Source organism: Saccopteryx bilineata, chromosome 2 (genome assembly GCF_036850765.1).
Source record: "Saccopteryx bilineata isolate mSacBil1 chromosome 2, mSacBil1_pri_phased_curated, whole genome shotgun sequence".
Taxonomy (NCBI): domain Eukaryota; kingdom Metazoa; phylum Chordata; class Mammalia; order Chiroptera; family Emballonuridae; genus Saccopteryx; species Saccopteryx bilineata.
The window spans coordinates 107471412-107496982 of NC_089491.1; the positions used below are offsets into that span (position 1 = coordinate 107471412).

Consider the following 25571-nt stretch of genomic DNA (forward strand, 5'->3'; position numbering starts at 1 on the left):
TATTACAACTCAAAGGTTTAGGGTATGCATCCTTTTATGTCTAGTATTTTAAGATGCTAGACAATAATGACTTAACTAACCTTAGTGACAAGGCATTAGATAGGGAGTTATAGAAGGAAAGGTAAAATATATAGACTTTTAATTTAAATGTAAAGCTCTGTGTAAGATGTTCTGTTGCGGGTTTTTTTTTTCTTTTGTTTGTTTTTTTTTTGAATCCAGCTGCATCTAAAATCAAATGAGGTCACAGATAAGAGAAAGTGTTGATGGACAGGCTGCAATGTTGGTGGTGTACTATTGAGGTATCATATTGCTACCCTGTATGTGGTAGTTTTATTGTATTTCTCAGAAATATCTTCAGCACACTTAATTAGCTAATGAATACATGCTCCTTGTATGCATTTTCCCCCCAAGAAACTTCAGAAACTATGTGTATACAAAATGCTATAGTTTAGACAATGTACTTTACAATACCTCCCCGGAGAGCTTAAAGCAGGTCTTCTTGACATAGGTACTAAAATCATGGACCTGGGTTTTAAAGAACATTTTATGAACTTGACTCCAATGGCAAGAGAAGTGAAGGCAAAGATAAATGAATGGGACTACATCAGAATTAAAAGTTTTTGCTCAGCAAGAGAAACTGATATCAAAATAAACAGACAGCCAACTATATGGGAACTGATATTTTCAAACAACAGCTCAGATAAGGGCCTAATATCCAAAATTTACAAAGAACTCATAAAACTCAACAACAAACAAACAATCCAATAAAAAAATGGGAAGAGGACATGAACAGACACTTCTCCCAGGAAGAGATACAAATGGCCAACAGATATATGAAAAGATGCTCAGCTTCATTAGTTATTAGAGAAATGCAAATCAAAACTACAATGAGATACCACCTCACTCCTGTTAGATTAGCTATTATCAACAAGACGGGTAATAGCAAATGTTGGAGAGGCTGTGGAGAAAAGGGAACCCTCATTCACTGTTGGTGGGAATGTAAAGTAGTACAACCATTATGGAGGAAAGTATGGTGGTTCCTCAAAAAACTGCAAATAGAACTACCTTATGACCCAGCAATCCCTCTACTGGGTATATACCCCAAAACCTCAGAAACATTGATACGTGAAGACACATGTAGCCCCATGTTCATTGCAGCACTGTTCACAGTGGCCAAGACATGGAAACAACCAAAAAGCCCTTCAATAGAAGATTGGATAAAGAAGATGTGGCACATATACACTATGGAATACTACTCAGCCATAAGAAATGATGACATCAGATCATTTACAGCAAAATGGTGGGATCTTGATAACATTATAAGGAGTGAAATAAGTAAATCAGAAAAAAACAAGAACTACATGATTCCATACATTGGTGGAACATAAAAACGAGACTAAGAGACATGGACAAGAGTGTGGTGGTTACCAGGGGTGGGGGGAGGGAGGACATGGGAGGGAGGGAGGGAGAGAGTTAGGGGGAGGGGGAGGGGCACAGAGAACTAGATAGAGGGTGGCGGAGGACAATCTGACTTTGGGCGAGGGGTTTGCAACATAATTTGAGGACAAAATAACCTAGACATGTTTTCTTTGAATATATGTACCCTGATTTATTAATGTCATCCCATTACCATTAATAAAAATTTATTAAAAAAATAAAAAATAAAAAAATAAAAAAAAGAAAATTCTAAAAAAAAAAAAAAAAAAAAAAAAAGCAGGTCTTCTTAAAAAATATTCACCAGTGCCAAAAGGAACCTTGACCCACTTTCAAGTCACACCAATTAGTTCTTACTCCTCCCATTTTTTCTCAGAATTCACATTTTGTAAGAAATTTGAACTTTGTCAAATAAGGGTTAACACAAATATCATTATTAACTTGTGTGTACAAACACTTATTTAATACCTATGTATATAACAATAAAATATAATTCTACACAATTAATTCTACTGGACAAACCATGTTTAAGTACCTACAGTTGTCATTACTCCGTATTGGACACAATGGCATATGAAAAATTAATAGGTCACAGGTATTGTAGTATTTAGCAAAAAAAAAAAAAAAAAAAAAAAAAAAAAAAAAGAGGGTAGTAGATTGTTCAACTTCTTTCAGACATGCAAGAACAGATTATATTTTGGATAGGTCTAATTCTTCATGGACTCTCAAAAAAATCAATATGCATGGATGCCATGAAGAAACAAGAGAAAATGAAATGAGCTAATTCTACTGTGATTAGGAAGATTATACTTGGCTATCAGGATATAAAGACATGGATGCAAGATTACATAGAAAAGTAAGGTGAAACTCTATAGAAGAAAAGGAAAGACAGCAAATACAATAGAGATAGGAGAAAGCTCAAACAAAAATGAAGATGAAACTTTTAGTATCCTGAAATCTCAGGTAATGGCAGGTAAGTCAAGCTTCAATTTTAGCTGCTTGGGAAAATTAGATGATTTTTTTTTTTAAAGAGTAAAGAAGAAAAAAAAATGCTGAATAGGGTTCCTAGAGAAAGTAGGAACACATTACTCATTCTATCCATGTAACAGGGATTAACAAAGAAAGCTATAGTTTAAGCTTTGTATACCTAAAGATTTGTTTATTGTGTAAGTATCAATTTCAAATGAAATAGGTACCTTCCATTTAAGAGACTATCTAAGCTGCTACAGCTGTTCATTTTGTAGCATAAATGGTTCCCCAAGTTGCTCTAGGTTTGGCAAACTTTCAGCCAACCTGGGCCAACATTTTGTCATTCTAAAAATTTATCATTTAAAAGTTTTAGCATTGTCAAACTTTTTTGTGATATACATCAGTGTCATCCAAATCCCATGAAGGAAAGTCATTCAACTTTTGATAAGTATAAAGTGGAATAATTTTAACAGCATAATGAGTAAAGTTTTTTTTTTCTTTTTATTTGAGCACAGTAAGTTGAGCCATTTCCCTTGGGGTTTACCAATTAACATTTAAAGCATAGGGCAGTTTGTTGGTGGATCAAAGCAGTGAAGAGTGTCTGATGGGAGGGACATGCTGATTGTTATGTCTCATTAGTAACTTTCATATCACAGCAAAGATTGTAAGGCATTATTTCCCATTTAATTTATTTTGTTAATACATGTGCTCTGTTGTACGGCATTAGATTTTTAAATTGAGAGTTCTTTGGCCCAATTTTTAGATAAACCAAAAAACTAATGATAACATTGTATGTATTTCATATACACTATTATACTGTAGTCATAATAATGACTTCTATAACACTATACATGAAATACTGATTTAAGGCTAGATCTAGTGGTTATAGCCATTCTACTTAAATTTTGGTTGCTCAAATTGAAGAGTACGTCTTTTAATGAAATCCTAACCATTTACAACAACGTGGATGGACCTAGACAATATTATGCTAAGTGCAATGAGTCGATCAGACAATACCATATGATTCCAATCATCTAAACAAACAAAAAAATAGAAACAGACTCATAGGTACAGGATAGATTGATGGTTGCAAGAGGGCAAGCGGGAATGGTGAACTGGGTGAAAAGGGTGAAGAAATGAAGAAGTACAGATTAGTAGTTAAAAAATAGTCATGGGGATGTAAAGTACAGCATAGGAAATATAGTCAGTCATATTGTAATAACTATGTATGGTGGCAAGTTGGGCACTGGAACTATCAGGAGACCCTTTGTAAAGTATATAATTGTCTAATCGTTATGCTGTATACCAGAAACTAATACAAAATAATACTGAATGTAAACTGTAATTTCCAAAAAAATGGTGAGGGTATGTCTGTTAAAAGAGAACATCTAGGTCAATTGTACATTTTCTCTTCAAACATTGTCACAAACAGAATAAGAAGGACTCACAGGAAGAAAGGCTTAGGAGAAAAGATGACATAGATCTTATATGGAGCTCATACGCCAGCCCCTCTCATTAAAATTATATTCTCACTTAGACCTCACAGTGACTGTATGAAGTCAGAGTGACCACACTTTATATTCCCCAGGTCTCTTTGGCTTCCAGGTTTATACCCATATTCTTAAATTCCTTGCTACAGTGATAGAACATTTTATATAATCTCTTATTGACCTTGAATTAATGGGCCTTAAATAGACAGAAAAGACTAATAAGAGAAGGTGCTACCTTCTTTTATTTTTGTACATAATTTTGCTTTGCCCTGGTGGGATAACTTGGTTGGTTAGAGCATTATCCTGAAGTGCAGAAGCTGCTGGTTCGATACAGGAACAGATTTATGTTCCCCGCCCCCCCCTCTCTCTCTCTCTTTCTCTCTCTCTCCCTCTCCCTCCCTCCATCCTCCTCTCTTGCTAAAATCAATAAATAAAAATTAAAAAACATAATTTTGCCTTCAGGGTGGTGATACTTTTCTTCTGCTTTGTTATTCTTGCTACTTATTAAATTTGTCGACATCATTTGCGTATAAGTAAAGCAGCAGCCACAATTATTGATGAAACACGACTCAGCATGTGACTATATTAGTTACTAATAAATGCTTTTCTGCTGAAGAAGCATTTTGTTGAGACCCATCATACACTTGCATACCCCTCAGGGTGCTGATTCTTCTTCCTATCCTCCTCTGCTGTTCATGGTTTGCCATCCCCACTGCCATCATTCCAGTCTAAGCTCCCACCATCTCTTGCCAAGGTCAGCATAATAGCCTTCTTTATAACTGGTTTCCTATATATATGTATATCTTTGATCCAATATAATTAATATTCTAAGCAACAGTCTCGGTTACATTTATAAAATGTGAATCAGATCATATCATCCCTCCGCCAAATACTCTCCAGTGGCTTTTTTTTTAAAGGAATTGTACTAGCATATAACCTTCTTATGAAATATTTGCACAAAATCTAGCCCCTGTTTACTTTTCAAACTTTGTCTCTTATGCAGTGGTGTGCTGGACTGGTAATTTCTGGTTTGCTAAAACTGATAAATAGTCAACAATTTTGCAAGCCAGTGATATCATGTTGATAGCTTGAAACAGACCATGGTGGAGTGTTTACACTACAGAGATGAGCCAATGCTACAAATCAGGGCTTTTTGTTTTTCTTTATTTGTTTAGGAGAGGAGGTTGTTAATCATTCACCAGTAGCCCACTATTGCTGTTACTCTCTGCCTTACTCTCTCTGTTCCACTGACCCTGGTTTTGTTTATTCTTCTGAAATCTAGGCTTACTCCCCTCATTGTAGGGTCTCTGCCCTAACTGTTCTCCCTTTGGACTTTAATGTGAGTCTGACTCCTTTTCAACATTCAAGCCTAAGTCCAAATGTTACCTTCTCAACAAGCTTCCCATGACTGTCGTTATCAAAGGACCATCATTTGTGACTCAAGTATCAACTTTATCCCTTCAGCCTACACCAGTGCCTTTAAAGTCATGTGCATTTGTATCAGCTTGTATTTGGTGGCAAGACACAGAAAACCAAATACTAAAGCATGCACTTGTCTCATGGACAGGAATTATGGGGTTGCCCAATTCAAGGCAAGTACAACAGCTCAGTGATGACATCAAGGCCTAGGTCCCTTCTTCTTGCCCCACCTTTCTTAGCAGGTAACGGTCATTGTCATAATCACAGAATGGCTCTTTCTCCTCTGGGCACTTTAAGACATTATAACTAGCAAGAGGATGTGGAAACAGGAAGGGTGCAAAGATCGAAATCCTAAAAGCATATGCCAGCAGTCTGGCCATTTAAAATGCTTTCATGGAAGGAGACTTGGCTTGGGGTGGTGAACACAGTACAATATACAGATGATGTATTAAAGAATTGTACACCTGAAACCGATATAATCTTATTAACTAATGTCACCCCAATAAATTCAATAAAAATAAAATAAAAAGCTTTCCTGGAATCCATACTCAGTGACTTTTTTTTTATATTTGTAATAATTTGGCCAAATTACAAGAGTCAGGAAAGAGAAGGATGTTTGCTTTCTAATTTTTGAGTAGAAGAAAGCAAGGAAGTTTCAGTCACTTTGGGTCACGACAGTTTTCGGTACTTTGGGTCAAATGATATTTTTTGCCATACTATCCAATAAATTTTTATGAAATTAGAGAACAATATAATTTAAGTGACCCAACTCCATCTTCATCCACGTTCCAGATTCAGATGAGTCATGCATTCAATTTGGCAGTCTAAATGTCAATCAAGTTAATCAAAATTTATCATTTAGGAAAGAGAAGATAATTGGATTACTATTCCAGATCTCTAGAAGCTCATTTCATTTAAGTTGAATTTCTTTTTGTTCCGGTTTCAGTGTTCAACCTATTTTAAAGAAAATCTTTCCAAAATATATTATTTTACCATCATAGGCAATTGATGATTATTTGATCATTTTTTTTAATGGTGATCAATGTATTATCAATATGAACACATTCATTGTACCGTGATGTGTTGAAGAATTACCTTCTGGGACTTTGGTGCTGTTAGACTGTTTGCCCAGCTTGCATGGTCCATGATGCTGTATTTAAAAATAAAGTTGTCATACCTTTATTGTTTTATTTTTAATTCCTTTTCCATGACAGCATAGAGAAATAAATAAGACCATAGGCATTAGAGTCAAACACACCTGTTAGTGAATTCTGGCCCTACTATTTAGGAGTTGCATAGCCTTGGGCCAGATGATTCATCTTTCTGAGCCTCAGTTGTTGTTGTTTTTACTTTTTTAATGGAAACAGTAGCTATCCTTTTATATACTAGTGAGAGCTCTGTAAAAGGATGTAAATACAGTAAGTGAGCACTGAATAAATGATGGCCATCAGCTTACTTTTTTCTGAGTCACATATTAAACTCTCAGTACTCTGGGAGGAAGTGCGTGTGTGAGCCAGTCCCTGCGTCAGACTATCTGAGAGGACTACTGAGGGCACTGACTCCAAGGCTCTATCCTCAGCCTTTTTTTCTTTTAATCTCAATTTTTGAGAAATGATCCAGGGTTACATTTTTATGTTGACTAAAATTTAAGAACCACTACTTTCAGCCTTTAAGCAAGGATTTGCTGGTCATGATGCTGTATTTAAAAATAAAGTTATCATACCTTTATTGTTTTATTTTTAATTCCTTTTCCGTGACAGCATAAGAAATAAATAAGTTGTTCAATCTCTGTGAACAACCCTGGAGAACAAGTGCTGGGAATACTGTTCAGAACTTGGATTCCTGAGCCACTTCTCAAATGTAACCCAAATTCTAGAGCCATATTGCCAAGAGTCAAATCCTAACTCCACAACTAACTAGCTCTTCCCTTAGAGAAGTAATTTTTCTTCTAATTATCCTTCTCTGCAAAATGGGGATAATAATAGTACCTGTCTCATAGTGCTGTCAAGAGAAGGAGAATGTTTAGATCAATACCATACTAAACACTGTATGTGACAGCAGTTAGTATTATGAGTAACATTGTTATTAGACTCCCCAGGCTGTACCTATCAGTGATTCTCAACATAGCCGCACATAATAAGTGCTGGGAGCTCTGAAGATGCTGATATCCAGGCCATACCCCGGAACAACAAAATCAGAAATTTATTTGGGAAGGACCTGGGTATTTGTTTTCATTGTTTGTTGTTTGTTTTTTTTTGTATTTTTCTGAAGTTGGAAATGGGGAAGCAGTCAGACAGACTCCCTCATGCGCCCGACCAGGATCCACTCAGCACGCCCACCAGGGGGCGATGTTCTGCCCATCTGGGGCGTCGCTCTGTTGCAACCAGAGCCATTCTAGCGCCTGAGGCAGAGGCCATAGAGCCATCCCCAGCGCCGGGCCAACTTTGCTCCAATGGAGCCTTGGCTGCGGGAGGGGAAGAGAGAGACAGAGAGGAAGCAGAGGGGGAGGGGTGGAGAAGCAGATGGGCGCTTCTCCTATGTGCCCTGGCCAGGAATGGAACCTGGCACTCCTGCACACCAGGCCAACACTCTACCACTGAGCCAACCGGCCAGGGCCGGTATTTGTTTTATTTATTTATTTATTTATTTATTTATTTAGCATTTTCCCGGTACTCCCAGGTGATTCCAGTGGATGGCGAGGCTGAGAACCATTCCTCCATGCCATTTAAAAGCTGTCAGGTCATTCTGATGACCAGAGAATACTATCTAAGGGCAGTGTATGGATATCCTTTGTTTCCTTGCACTTTGCTTTATTGCACTTCACAGATGTTGCTTTTTTTTTTTTCCCAAACTGAAGTTGAGGTCCTCCTCCAGCAAAAAACGATTACGATTACGACTCACATTATTTTGATACTTGCTTTTTACTGTGGTGGTCTGGATCCTAACTCGCAGTATCTCTGAGGTATGCGTGTGCCGGTAAATGGACTAGGGGTTCACCTTTACTGGGGAAGAAAGATTAAATGCTCAGCCTCTGACCAAGAAAGCATGCAGAGCACAGAGCTATTATATAAGTACTGAACGTTGATGGAAAAAGCTGCTATCAATAAAAGAAAAGCTGTGATTGGAATAAGAATAAAAGGCTCAGGGTTTAGAAATCATTTAGATTCAGATTCCAAACCCAGAACTCCCGTTTGTTAATGAGACAGTTCAATTCTCTACACTTGATCTTAGCGAAAAAGCAGAGAAGCAATATACACTTAAATTCTCTGTAAGCCTCAATTTTTTTCATTGCATAATGTGGATTTTTACTACCCCATAAGGTTGTTATATGGATAAAATGGGTTAAAAGATGTAACGCTTTTAGCATACAATGACCCCTGCTTCATAGACATTAAATAAAAGTTTATTGTTATTGCTGGTTTTCGAAGTGAGGGTTAATGGAATGCAGAGTGTAAAAAAGAGCAAGGAGTCAAGAGTAAGTACCAAAGCATTTTGCTTAGATGATGGGATAAACTGCAGAGCATGAATCTGAGAGTTGGCAGACAAGAGGAATTGGCTCCTGAGGTCTTCACACTGTTGCTGTGTTTGTAAATCAGCCTCCTTGGTCCTATTCTAATATCCCTCCTAATCTGAGCTGTACCAGTAAACCCAGCCGTAAACCTTAGTAACCATAGTTGGTAAAGCAGTTTCATAAAATAAGTGGAAAGAAGTTTTGAATAGGGTCGGGAACTCGCAAGTAAGTGACACCCATTGCAATTGTGTTAAGAGCACGTATTGTACTGACTCAGTACAAACCTTTTTCAGTCTTCCAACCTGAGGCCTTGCAGATTTCTGGTGCATTTACAGAGCTAAAGGGGATCAGAATCCCATTGGAAAGTGGCATCTCCTGTCCAGTTTATCACTTACCATCTCTGTTTGCCCACACCACACGGGTCTGGGTTGGAGGGACCTAAAAATCACTTACGGTTTTTAGACTTCTTTTGGCTTTTTAAACAACTGCTGTATACCCCATAACCTCACAGTTCTAGACTCCTTTGAGCGGACTAAAGCAAGCTGTTTCAGGCCCAGGAGGGCACCGCTCCTCGGTTCTGTGCCTCTGACAGATGTTGGGAGAGGACGGGCAGATTACCAAGTCCACAGGCTGTGCAACGAGGAAAAGGACGCTTGTTCCCTTCCTGCGGGTGCCCCCAGTGGCTACAACTGGTTCTGCGGGGACACTTTTCGTTCAGTTGAGGGAAAGGGAAGCAAAAGACCCAGTATTCTTCTGTCCCAAGTTAATGACTTAGCAATTCCCCATGAGTTTTCTTTTATCTCACGATTACATCTTATGGTATAATGGAAAAGGCCTATGGTATAATGTAACAGGGCTGGCCCAGCTTTTAATCAGTCTTAATGGGGGGTGTCTGGTTTCCTGATGGCTCATTTCTGAACAATATTTCTCAATTCTAGATGGTCATCTGAAAGCCTTTCAAAGAAACTGTTGATGGGATCCCACTTTTAAAATTTTTGATTTAATTGGTCTGGAGTAGCAGGCTGGTTTAAAAACTCCACAAGAGATTTTAATGAGCAGCAGTCTTTGCTAAGGAATACTGGTTTAGAATGTGGGTGGTAACTAACACTAATTACTTTGCTTCCTGGGCTTTTATTAATAATCCTGAGACTCCTGGAAAAATCCCATTCAGTATCCTGTTACATAGGGTATTAAAGAGGAACAGAAAATGCAAGAGCTCCTGCCATGCTGGGGCTGACATAAACCTGAAAGATCATTTCGTTTACTTTCTCTCCAAATGGGGTTTGTGAACCAGCAACTTCAGAATCACTCTAAGGTTTAGGCATTTACTGAAAAGGCAGGTATTTGCGCCCTACTCTCATACCTCCTGAATCAATCTCTCTCGAGTGGTGTTGAGGCATCAGGACTCTACATTTTAATAAATTCATCTAGATTATTCTTGGGCACATTTATGATTTAAAACCATTAATCTGTACCAGAACTTCTCAACCCTGATTGCACACTCGGTTCTCATAGAGGTTATAAAAATAGCCATTCCCACTAGGCCAAGTGGCTCTCAGCTGTGGCTGACCTTTAGAATCACCTGGAGGCTTTAAAAAGCCTCATGCTCAGACTCTACCCTGTGTCGATCATGTCCGAGTCTCAGGGGGTGGAATTCAGTCCTCTATGGTTTTTAGAGCTCCCCAGGCGATACCAAGCTGTAGTCGAGGGTGAATCATTCACTGTTCTGAATATTCTGGTTTCATTTTTTTGGGGGGTGGGGGGAATCTCAGACATTAATCATTTTAAAATGTACTCCAGATCATTTTAATGTGAAGTCAAAATTGAAAATTTATGAATATCAGGTTTTCAACTTCTCTGAACTTCTTTTCCCAATGTAGTTACTCAGTCCTCTTCAGCTTACAGATTCACGCTTGTCTCACACCAGATCCAAGCCGATTTTGACCCATGCTGATAGGTCTGGTCTCGTGAGACGTTGTATATCCATCTAGACATAAATCTAACGGATGCCTTTCTTAGCCAGTCTCATTCATTAATCTATATTCATTCAACAACTATGTATTACATACCTAATATGAGTTAATTACTCTGCATTGAACTATGGATACAATGACAAATAAGGTATTGTTCCTGACACCCAGGAAGCTTATAGATTTGCAAGGGTATCTTTGTTTTATTTATTTATTTACTTTGCAAACAAGTATTGCAGATAGAAGTAATTATTACAGTGGATGAGTGAACAAAGACCTGGAGGAATACATGTATGATAGCAACTTCCCTGGAGAATCAGGGAACACATGACTGAGGAGATGCTCTTTGAGTCAAACCTTCCCTCCCTGACCTTGAATGCCCTTCATGATGTGATCTCTGTCTGCTTTATTTCTTGCTACTCTTGCCCTGGCTTCAACTTGAGCCATACAGAACCTCTCAGTCCTTCGAATGCCCACACTCTCTTGACCAGATTTCAATCTGCATTTATTTTCCTGAAAACATTCTTCCCTTTTTCCCACCTGTACCTCTTACCTCAGTTCTGCTTAGCTGTTGTTACTGCCACAAAGAGGTCTTCTCTGACCTCATGGAGGGTGATAAATGTCTCTGTTATACATCCACGTGCCAACTTGTACTTATTTTAGAGCACACACCCACTTCATGCATGCCCGCGACCCCTCGAGATTGAATTCCATTAAAGTGAGAGCAGTTGGCTATCTCCTTTGTCACTGTGTGTCTCTTGCATAGCACAGTTCCTGGCACTCCTCAATGAATGAATGAGGTGCATTCCAGGAACAGAGTGACACATACAGCGCCATAGAGGCATGGGATTCTGTGGCATGTCCTAGAATAACAAAAACTTTGGATGGCCAAAGTATAAGATGGGCAGGATGAGGCTTCCAGAGATGAGTCAGAAGAGGCTGGTTGATAAGGGCCTTGCATGTCACCCTGCGTAGTCTGAACTTGGCCCTGTAGGCAGTGGGAAGCCAGGAAAGCGTAATAATGAGATTTATCACTCAGAACAATCGTTCTGGAGGCAGTGTGGAAGATGGCTTGAAAAAGAAAAGAATAATTTAAAGAACAGGTAGGAGATGTTCCAGTACCATGAGTAAAAAATAATCAAGCCTTCCCCAAAGTAATGAAACAAAGGGGCTCCATTCCGAAAGCATTTTTGAGATAAAATCTATAACATTTGCTGGTGAACTGCTTGTGGGGGTTATTATGAAAGATGGTATCATGGCCAATCTCAGAACACAGGCTGGATGAGGATGCTATAATGGAAATATAGAGTACTGGAAAAGAAGAGCTCGTTTCTGATTACAGAAAAAAAGAGTTCATTATTAAACACGTTGAGAATTTCGTATGTCTGAGGGTGTCTAGGTGTAGAGAGTCTTTTGTGCTGTTAGAAATGCATAAAATTCTCAGCTTGGCACCTTATTAATAGTGGATGTGACTGGACGCTGACTTCCAGTTTATGTATAAAAAGACAAAATTTGGAAACTGGCAATGTTTTATTGATTTCACAATTTGTGTTTCTTTGGGCTACAGTTTGCAATAAATTCAGCAATATGTCAAGGAAAAATGTTCATTTAAGTCCTTTATTGGTTATGTTTTTTGATAAGATACATACGCCTATGGAAACCCCCACCCTCAAAATAGCTATGCTATTATATTTCTTTATCACTTGATAGTTCAGAAACAAAGTGTTTTATTCTTGTTAAACTTAGTGCCATGTTTAATAGGAACACAGATTAGTGGATAGATGGATGCATAAATTTCTAATCAAATAACAGGAATATGGAATATTTTCTGGAACTAATCACTAAAGAATTGCAGGACCCCTGTCCCACATGTAAATGCTTAAGTGGCTTTGTGGTGGGTGGTTGAAATCACCCACCACAGAGGTAGAAATCACCACAGGCGTTTTTAAATTGACCTTCCATCATATCAGTTTTTCTTGGCCATGCAAAACCAACCTGGGAATTTAGAGCCATGACTGTAGTAGACTATGTTTCTTGATATGTTAACCTGCAATGTTATAAAGTGAAAGGGAAGCAATTACATTAATATCCTATTAAAAACTCTTTTGCTTGGTACCATCCTAGAAGCTAGTAGGTGGGTATTTAATCAAAATATTATTTTAGAAACATAATTTTGTGATCCATGTGAAGAGGCTGGAAGAGAAAAAAACGATTCTAGTCAGACAGAAGAGAGATGAGGGAGAGGGCCTAGAATACTAGAATAACCCACTGGCAGTTAAATGAAGAGTGCCCATTAATTAATTAATTATTAATTGCCAAATATTTATTCACTGTTTATGCCAGACTCTGGGGATGCAATGATCCAATCTCTATGAGTTTATAAACAAGTTCAAGAGATGCATATTAAGTCATTAAACTAATAAATAGAAAATTGCAGGTGTGTGCTATATGTGGTGTGTCTAAGGAAATGTCAAAGTGAAAAAAACCATCTCTGAAGAGAAATTGACAGGACTCATTTGGTTATTGGGGTATCAGAATAAATAAAAGACATGTTTTTTGGGGTTTTTTTCTGAAAGAATATTCAAATTGGTTTGTGTGACAAATGTCGTACATGAAATGGCATCAAAGGAGATGCATTCAGTGACAAATTGTGTGAAACAGATGAAAAGGACTTTTTACCAGATTAGATCAGCAAGCTATAAATTGTTAATTATGATTTTATGGTTAATTCTGCTTAATTTTCATTGTCACCATTCAGTGGGAATGACGGTATTTTGCTGATGAGACACAGTTTACTCTAGATCTTTCCCTTTTGATTTTTTTTTCCATCAGATGTTGCCAGAGCAATTGAATTACTGGACAAACTACAGGAATCTGGAGAAGTACCAGTACACAAGCTACAGTCCCTTAAAAAAGTGCTTCAGAGTGAATTTTGTACTGCTATCCGAGAGGTACGACACTAAGATTCTAATAACTATGTTCAGCTGTATGTCTTCTGAGTGGAAAATACTGCTTTTCCACACAGTTGAAAAAGTTAAGATTGGAACTACATCTTTGCCTTCTATTTTTAGCTCCATGGAGAGATGACAAAAATATAATTTAGTGTGTTAAATTTTTAAATTGGATCCAGTCAGGATTTATACATTTCATATGAAACCCAATGATGACCTTATGGTATCAATACAGTGGCTACCTTAGCAGGGAACTGTTACATGTAATTGAAACTATGCAGTGGTCACATGGAGTCGAGTGGAAATTCAGTTAGAAATGCTCATAATTAAGGAGGGCTGAGATTTTCTTAAAAGAACATTCAACTGAATTTTTCTCAGGCAACTCTGACTAAAGTTATAGTTATCCAAACATTACTGTCTAGTGCGATAATGGAAGATCTCTGAACAGGCTGATAAGACCTCCTAACAAATCTCTGTAATGCTTTCCTGGCTGATGGAAGATGTCTAAGGTAAAACAACTATGTAGTAATGACTGTTTAAGTTTTGTATTGACTTGTGCTGGAATTGATTTGCCAACTAATGAATTTAATTGTTTACAAGAGAGTTTCACTTGAGAGATATATGTGATACTGCTTCTTGAATAAAATATTATTCAGGAAGCTTATCACTCCTTCCCCATTGGGTACTAAGTAATAATTTCTTAATTAGAACCTAAAGTCAATAAATCCAGCATATCTGCCTTGCTAGAAGGACCCAATAATGAATTACTTACCATCATCCTCTTCAAAGAGTTGAACCCCATGACTGTCTGGAGAGTTAACTGTACCAGAGGCCATGCATTTCTCAAGGAATGCTCGTGTCTACCTCCCTCTTGTCAACTCTGCTTGCAGCAAATGCAGATTCTTTTACCACAACAATGCTACTTTATGAGTGGTCACTAGGTAGGAAAGATCAAGGTGACTAAGGTAGAGACCTGCAAAACCTCTCTCACTATAGAGTTAAACTGTGTCCAACCTAATGTGGTTATATTTGGATTTTGTTGCAGTTTGGTTTTAGACTCTACCTATGCTAAATCTTAATCATATGAATTTGTTGACTATTTAATTTATGTTTATAATGAACACGGCTTGAGTTAGTAACCATGATTGCATCTGCAAGTGTTATTAACCTATAAATTTGACCACAGTTTGCAAGGAAATTTCTCAAGTTCATGAATTCTCAGCCACTGGCGACTCAGTGGAAAGGTATATGTGGAAACTCTGTGGGCCTCCTCTTGGTTAAATTTCTGTAGTCACGCTGTAGACCAAGGTCAAATCCCCTATACACTTGTTTCTTCCTTCATAAAGTGCTACTTCCCAGATTTGGTGGCCAACTTTTTATTTTTAGATATTCTATTCTTTTACTTTCCACAGGACTAACTAAAGAATATGGCACATCCCATATGTATCTGTGCTCCTTGGGAATTTGGCTCATGATCAATGCAAGATCTCTACCTTCATAGACTTATATTCCAGTGAGAAAATAATGATAAGTAGGTACGCAGTACGATGTCAAAGAGTGACCAAGCTATAGAGATAAATAAAGCAGGAATACGGGAGTAGAAGTAAGGTGCTATTAAGTTAGTACGGTAAGAAAATATGCTGCCTGAAGTATTGGAACAAGTCACAAATATTGGGGGTATAACCAAGAAAATTTGGGGCCCAGAAAACCACAAACACAAAACCCAGAGACAGGAATGGTTTTAGTCCCTGGAAGGAACATGCCAAAGTCAGAATGTCTACAGCGAAAGAAGCAACATAGGCTTCCTAGATGCAGCTAGAGAGCAGATCATGTAAGGCTTCACAGGGTTTGGTAAGAACATTAGATTTCATTCTAACCATGATAGGAAACTCTTACAGAGTTTCAACCTGGTTTGGTTGGATTTTAAAAGGTCTCTGACTGTTGTGAAAATACAAGTGTGTGCGCAAGAGTAGAAACAAGGGAATCCAGTAATAAAGGAAAGTGTAGATCAGTGGTAGTCTACCTGGTCCTTACCACCCACTAGTGGGCGTTCCAGCTTTCATGGTGAGCGGTAGTGGAGCAACCAAAGTATAAATAAAAAGATAGATTTAACTATAGTAAGTTGTTTTATAAAGATTTAGTCTGCCAAACTTAGCGAAAATCTGACATAAAGTACTTGGTAAGTAATTATTATTATATACTTTAACTTGCTGTAACTCTACTTTATAAATTTTATCAAGTAAAGTTACTTCCCTACTTTATAAATCACCATTACTGTAGAACCGCTGGGTGGTTAGAAAATTTTACTACTAACAGATACAGAAGTGGGTGGTAGGTATAAAAAGGTTGACTACCCCTGGTCTAGATCAAAATGAGAGGTGCCAGCCTGCTGGCCTGGATGCAGGCAGCAACAGTGCAAGTACTGGGAAGTTGTCAGATTCAATATTATATTTTTGAGAGTAAAGTCAGCTGAAACTGTTGATATATTGACTCTAAGGATGAGAGATTCTCAGTTGGTTCTTAGATTTGGGTTGAACATCTGCATTAATGGTGATATAAGAAATGGGAATAGTGGGGACTAGGATGATGGAGACCACCCAAGGGTTCTTTTGGGACATAGGACATTGATGATGCTTTTCAGAATATATTGTAAGTAGAGATGACTAGCAGGCACCTCAGTCTGAAGCTTGGAGAAGCAGTTGGGTCTGGAGATGTAATTGTGGTATAGGTACCTATCCAAACCAACACACAAGTTTTTTAAAAAAAAGTTTGCTAAAAAATAAAGGGAGAATGAGAATAAAAGAATAAATAGCGAGACATTATATAGGAATTAGAAATATGCCTTATAAACCCTGTTTTGCTAAAAAGTGGTATGTGTATCATTAGTGGTTAGTGGAAATCTATAACTAAACTATAGGCAGCCCAACAATGTCAGAGGAAAAAGATGATACATTGTATCTACCTAACATTTTAAAAGTTGGACTAAGGTTACTTTTATGTACAGTGTAATGTCCTTATGATAATTTTGTTCTTAAAGGCAATGCATGTTATACAGAATTGGGGTTTTTTTAGGCAAGAGGAGGAGAGTTAGTGAGGCAGACTCCACATGCACCCTGACCAGGATCCATCCAGAAACCCTATCTGGGGTCAATGCTCAAGTACCGAGCTATTTTTAATACCTGAGGTTGATGTGCTCCAATGGAGCTATGCTCAGTTCCTGCGGCCAGGCTCAAACCAATTGAGCGACTGGCTGTGGGAGAGGAAAAGGGAGAGAAGAGGCAGAGGGAGAACAGATGGTTACCTCTCCTGTGTGCCCTGAATGGGAATTGAACCCAGGATGCCCATCTCCAGGCTGAGCTCCATCCATTGAGCTATCTATCAGTCAGGGCCCATAAATTATTTTCATGACTTCAAAGTGCCTAATGTCTCACACGAGTTCTGTAGTGTTGTTTCTATTTGTTGAGTTTGGAATTTTCTTTATTATTATTATTGTGTCACTTTATACTAATTGTGAGAAGTAATGCTAAAAATAGCAATATGTATATAACAAATCTGAATCATAAAATAATATTGTGAATCAATCTAGTTAAACGTGTTTTAATAAAAACATAAAATATGAATACATGTTGTCAGGCAGGTGAATCTACAAGCCACTCAAGAAAAGTGCATCCATAGACAGTATCATATTCTACTGGCAAAAACTAAATTGTTTCCTTTAGTATTAGGAACAAGACAGGGATGTCTGCCTTCACCACTCTTAACATAATATTAGAAGTCTTAGCTGTACCAATCAGACAAAAAAAAACCCTAAAAATAAAGAAAAAGAAATATAAGGCATCCAAGGAAAGGAAGAAGTAAAATTGTCATTATTTGCAGATATTATGCTTAGAAAACCCTAAAGGCTCCACCAAAACACTACTAGATCTAATAAATGAATTCAGCAGTGTAGCAAGATACAAAATTAATATTCAGAAATTGGTGACATTTTCATACAGTAATAATGAACTATCAGAAAGGGAAACTAAGAAAACAATCCCATTCAGAAATGGATCAAAATAAAAAAAACCAATGAATAAATTTAACCAAAGATGTTAAAGACCTGTACTCAGAAAATTATAAGAAGACGGAAATTTAAGGAGATCAAATAAATGGAATCATATACCATATTCATAGATAGGAAGAATTAACATCATTAAAATGTCCATACTACCCAAAGCAATCTATAGATTCAGTGCACTTCCTATCAAAATACCAATGGTGTATTTCACAGAACTAAAACAAATATTCCAAAAATTTATATGGAACTACAAAACCCCAAATAGCCACAGCAATCTTGAAAAAGAACAGAGTTAGAAGAATCATGCTACCCAATATAAAACTCTACTACAAGACCATAGTAATAAAAAGAGCATGGTACTAGCATCAAAACAGACATATAGATCAATGGAACAGAATAGAGAGCCCAGAAGTAAAACCTATGCCTTTATGGTCAATTAATATTTGACAGAAAAGGCAAGAATACAGAATGGGGTAAAGATGTTCTATTTAATTAATAGTATTAAGAAAATTGGATAGATACATACAAAAAAAATGAGACTATGTGTAGTGTACCTTTTACACTACACACAAGAATAAACTCAAAATGGATTAAGGATTTAAATATAAGACTTGAAATCATAAAAGGCTGAAGAAAACATAAGCAATAAAATTTCAGACATCGGATCATTTACAACAACATGGATGGACCTTGATAACATTATACTGAGTGAAATAAGTAAATCAGAAAAAACTAAGATCTGTATGATTCCATACATAGGTGGGACATAAAAATGAGACTCAGGGTCATGGACAAGAGTGTGGTGGTTATTGGGGGGGTAAGGTAGAGGGGAGGGGACAAAGGGAGGAAGTTGGGGGAGGGGGAGGGCCACCAAGAAAACTAGATAGAAGGTGTCAGAAGACAATTTGACTTTGGGTGATGGGTATGCAACATAATCAAATGTCAAAATAACCTGGAGATGTTTTCTCTGAAAATATGTACACTGATTGATCTATGTCACCCCATTAAAATTAATAAAAAATTAAAAAACAATTTCAGACATTTCTCATAGCAATATATTTTTCTGATATATCTCCTTAAGCAAGGGAAAAAAAGAAAAAGAAACAGGACTACATCAAATTAAAAAGTTTTAGCACAGCAAAGGAAATAATAATAAAATGAAAAGATAATCCACTGAATAGGAGAACATATTCACCAATGATACAACTGATAAGGGGTTAATATCCAAAATTTTAAAGAACTTAACACAACTCAACATGTACAAAAAAACTATCATAGACAAAGGACTTAAATAGATATTTCTCCGAAAAGACAGACAGATGGCCAATAGACCTATGAATAAATAGATGCTCAATGTCACTAGTTATCAGAGAAATGCAAATGAAATCCAGGATGAGATATTACTTCACACCTGTCAGAATAAGTAAACAAACAAGTTCTGGCGAGGGTGTGGAGAAAATGGAACCGCATGCACTGTTGGTGGAAATCCAGACTGGTGCAGCCACTGTGGAAAGCAATACGGAGTTTCCTAAAAAACTTAAAACAGGAACTGCATTATAACCCATCAGTTTCACTTCTGGGAATATATCTGAAGTAACTCAAAACAGAAATTCAGAACAGTATGTGCACCCTCATGTTCACTGCAGCATTATTTACAGTAGCCAAGATGTGGAAGCAGCCCAGATGTCTGTCAGTAGATGAGTGGATAAAAAAGCTATGGTACAGTTACATAATAGAATACTACTTAGACACAAAAAAGAAAGAAATCTCATGTTTTGCAACATAAGACAACATAGGTGGACCTGGAGAATATTATGCTAAGTGAAATAAGCCAGCCAAAGAGATAACTACCAGATGATTTCACTTACATGTGGAATCTAATGAACAAACAAAATAGAAACAGACTCATAGATATGGAAAACGGACTAACAGCTGTCAGAGGGGAGGGGTTGGGGGACTGGTTAAAAAGTTGAAGGGATTAAGAAAAGAAAAGCTCGTAGACACAGCAGTATGGTGATTACCAGAGGAAAAGCGGAGTAGAGGCCGGTAGAAAAGGGTAAATGGGATAGACGATGATGGAAGGAGACATGACTTGGGGGTTGAACACACAATACAGTGTACAGATGATGCATTTTAGAATTATACATTCACACTTATATAACATGTCACCTAATAAATTCAATAAAAAATTAAAAAGAAAAGTACAGTAGGAAGTATGATGCTATACAGTGGTGAATATCTGAAAACTAAAATTTATTGATCCAAGAATCCTTTTATTTTTGGTCTCTTGCATACTGACTGCTATGCTGGGATGAAACCTTTGAAGTTTTGGTTTCTTATTCAAACAATTCTCAGAATCTCTCTGATTAAATTATTTGAGTTTTCTAGAAATTTAGCTAGGTAATATTTCCCAGTGTGAAAGTTATGAATTTTGTCATGACAGGCAGAGAGGAGAAGAACCACAGTGGCAGTATTCTCAGTTGCATTTACCAGAGCAAAAACAGATACAGGCCGTGCCATTGCCGACGAGACTGTAAAATCCAAATTATGCTCAAAAAGAAAGAAGGATGATCTATTGCCAACTTTTTAATTGCCTTCCACGAGCTGTGCAGTAGTTACTGTTACATGTTAAAGCAATCCCATTATTTTGTTTTACATTTTGATGAAACCACTTAATCAGCTCTTGGCATATATGCAGCACGTATATGGGAAGACTTGCTTAATGAAAAGTTGTGTTTCTTTTGTTATTTACTGAAAACAGATGATTAAAAGAGATTAGATGCTTTCTTTCCTTAATGTTTTTCTGTAATCTGTAATAATAAAGACTGAAAAAGTTTTTTTGGGGATCAGAACTAAAGCACAACCATCCATGTATATCCCTAAGAGAGGCATTGATCTGTTAATAAAGATACTGCACTTCAATGCCAGGCCACAGCTTTATCATAGAAGACAGGTAATAGTGCCAAGTACTGATCTTGCTTGTGTTTTATTGCTGAAGGACCTTGAAAGGACCTGATTAGTAATTTAAAAAGCACCCATTCTGTGCAAGTGATTTCAGAAAACATGGTGAATAAATGGGCTGAAACACCACGCTGCTTTTCCACAGTGGGAGGTACTGAGAAGAGAAAAGTTCACACAAATTTTTGAATGAAAAATAAAATGAGCCCTGGCCGGTTGGCTCAGCGGTAGAGCGTCGGCCTAGCGTGCGGAGGACCCAGGTTCGATTCCCGGCCAGGGCACAGAGGAGAAGCGCCCATTTGCTTCTCCACCCCTCCGCCGCGCCTTCCTCTCTCTCTCTTCCCCTCCCACAGCCAAGGCTCCATTGGAGCAAAGATGGCCTGGGCGCTGGGGATGGCTCTGTGGCCTCTGCCTCAGGCGCTAGAGTGGCTCTGGTCGCAACATGGCGACGCCCAGGATGGGCAGAGCATCGCCCCCTGGTGGGCAGAGCGTCGCCCCCTGGTGGGCGTGCCGGGTGGATCCCGGTCCGGCGCATGCGGGAGTCTGTCTGACTGTCTCTCCCCGTTTCCAGCTTCAGAAAAATGCAAAAAAAAAAAAAAAAAAAGAAAAAAGAAAAAAAAGAAAAAGAAAATGAAAAAATTGTTATGGGTAGTTCCAGTCAAGCAGTCAAGACCACTTCTGTCATTTTAGTGTCTTCCTTAAATTCTTGTTTAATGCTGTATTAATTAGCGTAAATGATCTAAACTTATACATTAGACATGAGGGAATATAAGAGTTGAAATATACAGATTATAAAATGTTGGTTTTGGATAAAAGAATTTCGAAAGAGAATTGAATTGCTATTCACCTAGCTCAGTTGCCAAGAGGTGGACTTTTTCCTGACACTTTATATTCTCTGGTCCTCAGAGAAAAAAAAAAAGTCAATAGTGTATGAGTGGTCATATTTTAAGAAGGTATCCAATTTCTGCAACAGAATACAAAGTTCTTTCTGAAATTGAAATTGAAATAATCAAAACAGAACTAGCCATCTATTTACTACCACCATCTTCCAACTTTTAAAACATCCAGGCTCCCTGCTCTCCAGGGGGATGAGCTCATTGTTCTGGTGCATGAAGTGCTGCTGAGAGTGGTCTGTGGTAAGGGCTTGTTCCCACACTTCTGACTGTCATATGCATGTTTGACCCCAAAACGTAGACCTGAATAACTGTCACCAAAAACTGCCTTTCCCGGGCAATGACCAGATATTGTATGTTAGTATTTTCTAATGTAGTAGAACTGAAGAGTGAGAAAATAATCCTACTTTGTATAGAAGCTGTCATTCTGTGATAATAAGATTGTTGAAAAATATTGCATTTCTCTTATCCTCAGCTCATGTTACAATTGGATTTTTCCATCCTTCTTAAAGCTAGGTGTGGTTATGATGATTGCTTTTGCTAAGGAAATGTGAGTGGAAGTGATCTGGGCCACTTTCTCAAAGAAGCCATTGAATCAATGCATGATTTGTTGTTCCTTTCCCTTTTCCATGCGTCTAGTGATGTTTTATAAAATAGCTATCAATCAGGCTGGGTCACAGAGTGAGAAAATGAGAACTATAGGCTTTAACTAACTGACATGGAGCTTGAGCAAGAGTAAACCTTTGTTAATGTGAGCCTCCAGGATAACTAGGGTCATCATACCACAAACCCAAGTTATTCCGATTAATGATACACAACCGTCAAGCTAGATTTACCTTGGATAAAGGTTATAGGAGTATCAATCTTTTAACTGCTATAAAACAAAATTAATTTTTAAAAACAATGCTGGATGTTTAGTAAGCCGCAATAAATTTTTAACGATTATATGAAATTGGTAACCATGAAAATACCCATACCTATTAGGTGGTTCATAAATTTGGAGGGTTTTTTTGACACTTGGATCATAGATTTTGTTTGCTTCTAGACTATCTCTCGTTTGCTCCTACATCATTTTTCTCTTCCTGAGGAGGCTCCAAACTTTAAGAATAATGTTGAAAATATGAAGTGGTTTTAAAGTAAACCAATATATGCCTGGTTTTTGGTGGCACTGTGGATAGAGCGTCGACCTGGAAATGCTGAGGTCACCAGTTCAAAACCCTGGGCTTTCCTGGTCAAGGCACATATGAGAAGCAACTACTACGATTGGATGTTTCCTGCTTCCCACCTCCCTTTCTCTATCTCACTCCTCTTCCTAAAATCAATAAATAAAATCTTTTTTAAAAAAATAATAAAGAAAACCAATATGGTAAAGAATCTGGAAGCCTGTCATGAGAGGAAAAGTTAAGAACTTGGTGCTATTTAACCACAAAAAGAGAAAAATAGTGTTTAATGTGATACTTGCCATTTACTATTGTATAAGGCAAAGGAAAAGGAAGTAACTATGTTAGACCACTGGATGATAAATAGAAGAAATGCAGATAACGAAAGATAACTAGCAATACCCAGCAATGGGCTCACTTGTAATGTAGGGAGTTCTATACTTATAGAGATTAGTTGATCATATTTCAGATCACTTTAGAGCAAGAAGTTTTTCTCTTTACATTTTATTTTTTAATTCAGGGTTGGGAACCTATGGCTTGCGAGCCAGATGTGGCTCTTTTGATGGCTGCATCTGGCTCGCAGACAAATCTTTAATAAAAAAAATAATAATAACATTAAAAATATAAAACATTCTCCTGTATTACAATCCATTCATTTCCTACCACTCATGTTCATGGTTGCGGGTGGCTGGAGCCAATCACAGCTGTCCTCTGGGACAACACCAAATTTTTATTGGATAATGCGTAACGTACATGAGTCATTGTATGGCTCTCATGGAATTACATTTTAAAATATATGGCGCTCATGGCTCTCTCAGCCAAAAAGGTTCTTGACCCCTGTTTTAATTAAATATATTGAGTGACAATGGTTACTCACCACCCAAAGTCAAATCATCTTTCATCACCATATATTTGACCCCCTTATCCTTTACCAACTCTTCCCAAACCCTCTTCCCTCTGGTAACTACCATACTGTCGTCTTTTTCTATAAGTTTTTGTTTGTTTTTCTTATTTATTCATTTGTTACTTTTAGTTTTATACCCCACATACAAGTTAAATCATACAGTTCTTAACTTTTCTGGCTCACTTATTTCACTTAGCACAATATCATCAAGATCTATCCATTGTTGTTGCAAATGACAGTATTTTATAATTTCTTATGACTGAGTAGTATTCTATTCTATATCTATGTACCACATCTTTTTTTAGTCATCTAACAAAGAACACTTAGGTTGTTTGCATGTCTTGGCCATGGTGAATAATGCTGCAGTGAACATAGGGGTACATATATCTTTGCAAATCAATGTTTTCAAAGTTCTTGGGGGGATACCCACAGGAAGGGTTGGTGGGAACTTTATTCTTATTTTTTTGAGGAGCCTCCATACTGTTTTCTATAGTGACTGTACGAGTTTACATTCCCACCAGCTGTGAATGAGTGCTCCTTTTTCTGCACAACCTTGCCAATACTTGTTATTGCCTTATTGGTAATAAGCATTCTAACAGCTGTGAGGTGGCATCTCATTGTGGTTTTAATTTGCATTTCCCTAATAGTTACTGAAGTTGAGCATCTTTTCATATATTGGTTGGTCATTTGTATGTCTTCTTGGAAGACTTGTCTGTTCAGGTTTTTAGACTTCTCTTTTGCAGTTAATTTCTATATTCAAATCATTGTGGTCAGAGAATATGCTTGGTATGATTTAGTTTTCTTAAATTTGTTGAGGTTAGTTTTGTGTCCCTACATATAGTCTGTCCTTGAGAATGTTCTGTGTGTAGTAGGGAAAATGTGTCATCTGGTGTTCTGGGATAAAAGGCTTTGTAAATGTGAATTATGTCCATTTGGTTTAATGTGTCATTTATGGCCAATATTTCTCTATTGATTTTCTGTTTGGATTATCTATCTATAGCTGTCTTTGGGGTACTTAGATCCCATCCCTCTCTAAGATTGTGTTTTTGTCAGTTTCTCCCCTTAGTTATGTTAAGTAATGGCTTTATGTATTTCAAGTGCTTCCTGATTGGGTGCATATATATAAATGGAAAAGTTTTATGTCTTCTTGATGTAGTCTTGATAAAGTCTCCTTTACCATTATAAAGTGCCCAATCTTTGTCTATTCTTACCTTTTTTATCTTTAAATTTATTTTGCCAGGTAGAAGTATGGCTATACCTGCTTTTCTGTGGATGTTATTTTTTAGATAATTGTTTTGCACCCTTTCACTTGTTATTTGTCTTTGCAGCTGTGATTTTCTTCTGAAGGCAGCATATGGTTGGGGTTTGTTTTTCAGTCTAATCCGCTACTCTGTGCCTTTTTATTAGTGATTTCAGTTCATTTACATTAAGGGTAAATATTGGTATAGGATTTCCTGTAGCTGTTTTTTTCTTTTGTTATCTGGTAGCTCTGTGCCTGTATTGTTTCTTTTTTCTTTTGTGTTTCTATATTTTGGTTTTTGTTGGATGATACTTTATACTTTTTTTCTCTGTTTCCTCTTTTCATAAGTAATATATCTCAGTTTGGCGTTTTTTATGTGTTAACCATTAGGTTTATGTAAAAGGAAGTTTCATATATACAGTAGTCCTTTTTCTTCTGAATGTATCTAATATTAATTCATCTTTGCAAATTCAGAATACTCTCTCCCCTTTTATGTTTCTGTTGCCAGAATTATCCCTGTTTATACTGTGAGTTTGTTTCCAAATTGCAGTAGCTATTGTCTTCTTCCTGTTTTTAATGTTATTACCTGCCTTAGCCTTTATGTGATATTTAAGT

At 37.3% G+C, this 25571-nt stretch overlaps 1 protein-coding gene across 1 annotated transcript in view; it reads left to right on the plus strand.

The window, feature by feature from the left end:
* Positions 1-25571, plus strand: part of LIN7A (lin-7 homolog A, crumbs cell polarity complex component) — a 143370-nt gene that overhangs the window by 26357 nt on the left and 91442 nt on the right. Inside the window, exon 2 of the mRNA XM_066257583.1 lies at positions 13626-13744. Coding sequence (XP_066113680.1) covers positions 13626-13744 — 119 coding nt within the window. The remainder of the gene's footprint in view (positions 1-13625; positions 13745-25571) is intronic.